The sequence below is a fragment of the Austrofundulus limnaeus genome, unplaced genomic scaffold (assembly GCF_001266775.1).
Source record: "Austrofundulus limnaeus strain Quisiro unplaced genomic scaffold, Austrofundulus_limnaeus-1.0 Scaffold78, whole genome shotgun sequence".
In the NCBI taxonomy this organism is placed as follows: domain Eukaryota; kingdom Metazoa; phylum Chordata; class Actinopteri; order Cyprinodontiformes; family Rivulidae; genus Austrofundulus; species Austrofundulus limnaeus.
Window position 1 is genome coordinate 1,590,339 of NW_013952480.1, and position 7,257 is coordinate 1,597,595.

The window sequence follows — 7,257 nt, forward strand, 5'->3', positions numbered from 1 at the left end:
CATTTGAAATGAAACTGGCATTCCCTGAAGGAAAGCTTATTGACCATTAATATGAAGTTTAATTAAATATGTTATCTGTGAGAGCTGACTGTGTACCACATTTGACAATATCTTTCAAAATGGCTGAGTCTTAGCCCGTTTTGTGTTTGCTAAGGTTAATCAGCTGTGGCGGCCATCTTTAATCACATTGAAATGAATCAAAAATGTGTTGTTTTACTAAATATCCATTTGTAATTTTATTTTTTTAATATCTCATTATTGTTGCTGACTCTATGCCCTGTTTCCTCGTGTCCTTTCAGGATGTGGACCTGAAGAAGACGGTGGACGAGAGCGCCCGGATCCAGCGGGCGTACAGCCACTACTTTGACCTGACCATCGTCAACGACAACCTGGATAAAGCCTTCGAGACGTTACAGGCCGCCGTGGACACGCTGTGCATAGAACCACAGTGGGTCCCGGTGAACTGGGTTTACTGAGGACCAGCACCGGATTCTGTTGTTTCTGACCGCAAAGCCGGACAAATCGGACAAGAGGGAGGAAATACTACTGAAAAAACAAGATATGTAATGAAATCTGATCGCTCTCTCTTCGTAGGCCTGCACACTGTGCAACTCCTTTTCTACGCAACACTCTAAGGAAAAGAGCACTTATTTATTTTATACTTTTTTAATGAAAGATCTTTCTATCCGATGTGGGATTCCAGGGAATGAAACTATTGTGATGTATTTGGACCAAATGTTTCTTAATTTATTGTTGTCCTTCCATACTTTTATTTTGTAGTAATGTTTTTCCTTCAGTCTTCCATCCTTGATGAGCAGAATTCATGATTGCCCCCGAAGCTCAGCGTAAGATCAAGGAAAGTCAAACGATGATGCAGTGTTTCCACGACTGAACACATGTAGCTGTTCTTATCTCCTGTTTGTTGAATTATTTAGTGTTTTTCTGTAGCTGGCCCTGAACTCTTCAAACGACATCTTCCAGAAACAAAATCCTTTTTTATGGTCAAGATCAAACCCTTTATTTTGTCTAACATTTTTACCATTTTTTTAATCAGTGTTGTGATCTATGGTGTGTGACCACATGATCCTGAGTTATTTTTGAATTTCCTGTTTGTCTTCATCGTGTCATTGACTGATGTCTTCAGTTCTGTGAATGTGGCACAAACCCAAGTCCATGCCAAAGTCCTGCACCAAACTTTAAAAAAAGGTTTTAGATCCACCGCTTTGAAATAAAGTACCTTTTTGAATGCTAAAAAGTAAAGTCTTCAGTTGGAAATATCGCTCTTTAAAAGAGGAAATATTGTGCAAAATTCACTTTTTTTAGCCCTTAAATACATTTCGTGTACTTTGAGTCTCTGCAGAGAAGTTTAATTTAATCTTTTCTGGTGCTGTGTGGATGTCTTTATTCTGTTTGGGTCATATTTTTCAACCTGTTAAGTTTTCTTGATTACGTTTTTTTTTTTTTTTTAAACAATCTTGTCACAGTATTCTCCTCTGGCTCCAACATGTGACTGGATGGAAAAGTCTTCAGTTGATGATCTTTTGATTGATTTGTAACTAAATTTCTGTGCCACCACACTATCAAACTGCAAAAATGGTCAAAATGAGTTTGGGTGGACAATGATCACTGGAAGGGGGCCTTGTTTGGATTTAAAGAGACAGCCTCATAACGAGTTGATCCGAGATATCYCATAAGAGGTGAAAGAGAGGCTTGTGGAGTAACGAGGATTTCAGACCAAAGCGTTCCAGCTCCTCTTTATATAGACCCCAACTGAATGATTTAAATGTGAAGAAGGATTAAAAAACAAATTGTCCCCTTTAAATCTTTTAACACCATTTTTGTTCTGGAACATTCTTGCACTTTGGGAAGTTACCTCATGAACATTCTCTACATTGTTGAAATGTTCTTTCATCAACCCCATGTCTTTGTTTTTAACATTTTTATGAGGAAATTGAGAATTAAAGATGTGACAATAGTTTTTAATACACCTGTTTTTTTACATCGTTCAAGGACAAAACACTTGTCCGAGCTCTAAATTGATCACCTCATCATAGAACTGTCAAACTGCACATCTGGACACTTGATGCATCAATGAGCTCCACTCATGTCAATGTCACACTTCATTGAATCCATGCCTTTGCTCCAGCTTGACATCTGAGTAACAAACGTCTAACCCTGTTTCCCTAGAGCCGCTATCCTGCAAATTTTACTGGTTTCTCTGCTCCAAACACGATTCAGTAATTGAAAAACCTGTTCCATTTCTGCAGAAGGCTGTTAATCACATTCATTCAAATCAAGTGTGTTAGAGCAGAGAAACAAGTGTAACATTCAGGACAGCCATTAATGTGTCGGTGTCGACACGTTCAACGAGAGTTCAACTACCCATCAGTAAGGTTAACACTTTAACTTTGTTGTATAAACTTATAAATTACTGAGGCCTTCTTTCATATGTTGGTCACAAAATGAGTCAAACTTAAACTCAGCAAAAACATCAAGACACGAAATAAATTAAAAACCGCACCACCACATGTTTGAAACATTTTTATTAAAACGCAACTTACAGTCAAGCCAAAGAGTGAACTATAGTAAGTGACACACATTCACATTTTTTTGTCCTAACAGGGTTTACAGCTTATTTTGTGAACTGTAAGCATAATTATTACCTCCAAAATAAAAAGAAAAAAAGGAAATATGACTCAGAAAAATCAAAGCCTACAACTTTACAAGAACAAGGAGCTTTAGCATTGGATGTGAAGACATTATTTCAGCGAAATGAAATCCCTCACAAGAACAGAACAGACGGCAAACTCAGTTTTGGCATGTTTGTGGTTTTAAATAAAAGGGGAGGTTTGAATTCACACGGCTCTGCGGGGCTGCCTTTGCCAGGAGACTTTGGTTGATTTTGTGGTTTTAGAATGAGGAAAAAATAAAAAACTAAATGTGGGAGGAAAGAACATTGCAGTCAACTAAACTCCAGAACAGACTACATTCTTGGGAGGTAGGTAACAGGATATGAATAATAAAAAAAAAGGATTAAAGCTGTCGCTCATGTCTGTAAAACTGTAGTGCATAATTTCATCAACTTTTAAGGCCAAACAGAAACCTCACATGTAGCACTCAGGCTACTTTAAGACAAAAGTGTAAGGAGGGGAGGGTTACAGGGGTAAGCAGATAAAGCCCTTCTATGGCAATACCTGAGTCAACAGTCACGGCGAGCATCAACTCTGAATCATTTTTGGCTAAAATATTAGAGAAACATTTAAATAAAATAATTAATTGCATAAATCTTTTTGTTTTGGCCACAAGGTGTAACAGGTTAGAAGAGAAACTGGTTGTGGCAGCCTGTGGTGACTTTCAAACCTCCCAGGAGAGGAAAATCAGAATGTTATTTGACAATATGAAGTATGCTAACAAGGAGGAGGAAGAGAAAAAAAGTCAATGCAGCATATATCAGGCTTATGAGGTACTCCACGAATATATAGATATATATATATATAGAGAGAGATATAACATTTTTAGAAAAGCTTCTTAAAGTCATTATTCCTTATAATTCCTATTGATAGCACAAAATACCTCGTCAGTTTTTTAACTTTGTGCCCAACATCATGTAGGCGCCTTTTTTTTCTCCTTAATCGCTTTTTGAGAGACTGCTTTGAAAGTGCAAACACGAATACTGATCGTTCTATGCAGCATCTAACATGCTAGGTTGCATGATTGATTTAAAAAAAAAATAAAAATGTCATTACAAAGAACTCGCTTGCCCAAAAGTCTGGGTCGACAGAGGAGAGATTCGACTAAAGGCACATAGGGGAAGAAAAAAAAAAAAAAAAGCTGCAATGTTTACAGCTTTGATGAAATCTGGAGATAACTGACACCCGGCCTCTTATGTACCTTTCGTCGAATGATTCATCAGAGTTTAATATGTTTAAACATGTCGATTCCCTTTGGTAAATGTCACATGCAAACCTTGTAAAAAAAAAAAAAAAAATGGCGCAGAGTATAGCTGATAGTACGGAGGAGGTGAACAGAGTTCACGTTTTATTGCAGTTCTGGGTTGAAACAGCAGGAAAAATATGCATCCGATCTCATGGCTATAAACACTTAAAAAAAAAAATGAGGTTTTAACTTTTTGGGGGTAAAGCTGAAATAGACAATAGTGGTTTTGACAAACTAAAAATGCGATTTTACGAGGAGGAGGTTTCTGCAGTCAAAAAATGGATATTTCTTGGGCGTGTGTGATTGGTCAGATGGAGATGATCATTTTAATATTGTGAACATGTAAATATAATGTGATCGTTTCCTCTTCTACCYGGTTGCTTTAACCCAAGCCACGCCTACACGTCAATCTGACCAATCACTGCAAACCCAAACTATGGCCACGCTCAAGAAACTCCCACCTATTGACTGCAGAGACCCTTACTTGGATTATACACTAAAAACCAATCATCTAAAGTCCACAGACTAATGTGATTGGCTACAAATCACTGTAAACCTTTGCTGCTGCWTCTTACATCACACATCAATCAATCAGAATTTAGAACAGTCGACTCACTCAGTCCGCTTCTTTGATTTCTACATGCTGGCTTGTTTCCTTCACCGTCTTAAATGATTTCCCTCAAAACAACGAGACAAAGGATTCAAAAAGATTTGGTCCTCTAAAACTGCCCCTAACCAAAGCGACCCAGTAGGGTTTTTTTTCCTCCCCATTCATGAAGAAAACACGGCGCTCTCATGTAAGTTTGGTCACCGCGAGAATTTACTATTTCTCTTCAGTGCGTGGTGATAYATCTAGCACCAGACGCCGCTCTGAGGTAGTTCTCCGAGTTTTTGCAAATTGAATCTAAAAAGCCTGTGTCGAGGCTAGAAATGCTTTAAAAACGACTCTCATAGTCCAACACTTTTAGATGTGTGAAGGTCTGAATTGATTTGAAGCTCTGTGAGTGTATTAGCCAAACTATTTAGGGCTGAAGTAAGGCGGGTGGCTAAAATTTAAAACTACTACATGGAAGAGAAAGAATGGCTCGATCCCATTTGAATTTGTGTTTGCAGCTAAAGACCACATGGATGTCACATTACTACAAGTGACTGGCATAACAACTTGATATATCGCAATGCTTCAAGAAGTTTCAATATGAGAAAAAAAAAGCCAGAAGTGAGCAGTATTTTGCGAATCAGACAGAATCAAAAAAAAAAAAAAAAAAAAAAAAAAAAACACCTAACACCTGCAAGCGACAGAACTGATTAAAGGAAAACAAGCATCACTCTGCATGGCACGGTGCTAATGTGTTACACAAGCCAAACTCAGGACAAAGTTTATAAGACAGCTCTGCAGGGGACGGGAGGGAATATCAGGCTGAAGCACAAAAATATAAAAAATAAAAACAGCAAACAAGAGTCCACACCTTCGTAATTTACAAACACACAAAAGCATTACACCAGAACAAAAACAATTCTTTGCACCAGTGTGATCTGTTGGTTTTCTAAATAGGTAAATCAATACAAGATTCCTAATATTTTTCAGTAATGTCTACATTGAGTTATCCAAAAAGTAAATAAGACAAAAAGAATATGTAGAGATTAACTGGTCAACTGGCCTTTACAATATTACAAACCACACAGACTAATTACATTCATTACTATAAGAAGATGGGGGAAAATATTACTTATTCTACATGAAATTTCTTTATAAAAGCAATAGTTTCTTTAAGAGAGACAGGTAAGCAGCTGAGAGGCGAGATGAGACGATACAGAAGGTACTAGTTTAGAATAAATTGGTAAACTGGGTGTAGTTTGATTTAAATATTAATATTTACTCAAAGATATATCAAGATTATAACTAAGACAAATAATCTACTGATGCACCATAAAAATAGGTTTTTGTTAAAATACTGATTAGTTCAAATAACTAGTTTAAAACCCAGTCGTACCTTTGCTGTTTAGGTTTTAGTTTCTCCAAATCGTTCAATAAAGGTCTTAAGCACTAGAAGCATTTTCAAAGCATTTTAGAGAAAGCCAAAATGTACAGTTTTAGCCAAAGACCTTCCAGTTTATTTCCATCCTCTTTGTAGAACTTTGGCATCCAACAAGCAGGATCACAAATCCTTACAATCTGCAGCTGCTTTAAATCTTCTGTTATATAGAAAACAGCTCTATACAAAAAGGCAACCTTCCCACTAAACCACAAATCATTTTTTTCTTTAAAAATAAAATTAAAAAAAAGACTCTTGAGCCTGTTGCATCAAGAGCCTCTGATGCCAAAACCAGCAATGAACAGCAAGTTGTCCTCTTAAAATTACTCTTAAATGCATCCACAACTGCAAAGTTTATTCTTGTTTATTTAGTGCAAATGTAATATTGTTCAAAAAATATATGGAGTTTGTCTAAAAAGAAAAACAAAGCAATGCCACTCTGATCTGGTTTTATAAGGTGCTGGTGTCTGTAATAAACAAAGAAACAGTAACAACCAAAAGCCATCTCCTYGTTAAGATTCAATTTCCCCCAAATGTCTGAGATGTAACAGAAAACATCGGATTTCTGGATATTGTAAATATTTAACATATTACAGAGAGACTGAAAACTGGATCTTCAAATACGTGAGGTGAATTCACATGGAGACCAACCCTTTCAAATGGTCAAAATCTGAACAAGAGAGACTAAATCTGAAACCACAGTGGGGGTTGTAAAGAGGGAAATGGAAATAATGCATTTAATCCATCCTAAATAAAGTGTTGTTTCAATACATTTACTTACGAAGGAGAACTTGGCGTTTGTTGTACTGCTCAAATTGGAAAAACCAAGTTGTCAATAAAAATCGAGTGGTGCATAGATTTAAAGGGACAAAAAGCTGGAACAGCTGTGGTAGGTACATAGACAGTTAATGAATTTGGTCGTACAGCTTAACACACAAAGTCTTACAAAAAAAGGGGGGGAGGGGACGACATTCTGTCTCTTCGGTTAGAGTAAAACTATGAAAACAAAGCAACTCCACAAACTGGAAAAGAAAAAAAAACAAACATATTCACCATCCATCAAGCACGTCAAGCGTTTCAAACCTCTACTGTCAATGCAAGACTCAAGCAAAGCCAATTAGCTAGATAGCGAGGGTAATTATAGAGAAATGGCCAGCAGTGTGATGTTACCATAACACTTAAAACAGGTAACAAGAGGTAGAACACACGGCCATTTCCATGCAATTACACCAGTGTCACACAATATGGCAGAGCCTTCTGTTTTAAACGGAAAAAAAAAAAAAAAAAA

At 36.9% G+C, this 7,257-nt stretch overlaps 1 protein-coding gene across 1 annotated transcript in view; it reads left to right on the plus strand.

Annotated features, from left to right (window-relative positions):
• The window catches only part of pals2b (protein associated with LIN7 2, MAGUK p55 family member b), a 23,848-nt gene extending 21,865 nt beyond the window's left edge, over positions 1-1,983 (plus strand). The window contains exon 13 of the mRNA XM_014011246.1: positions 300-1,983. Coding sequence (XP_013866700.1) covers positions 300-476 — 177 coding nt within the window. The 3' untranslated portion in view covers positions 477-1,983. The remainder of the gene's footprint in view (positions 1-299) is intronic.
• Positions 1,984-7,257: the final 5,274 nt, after the last annotated feature.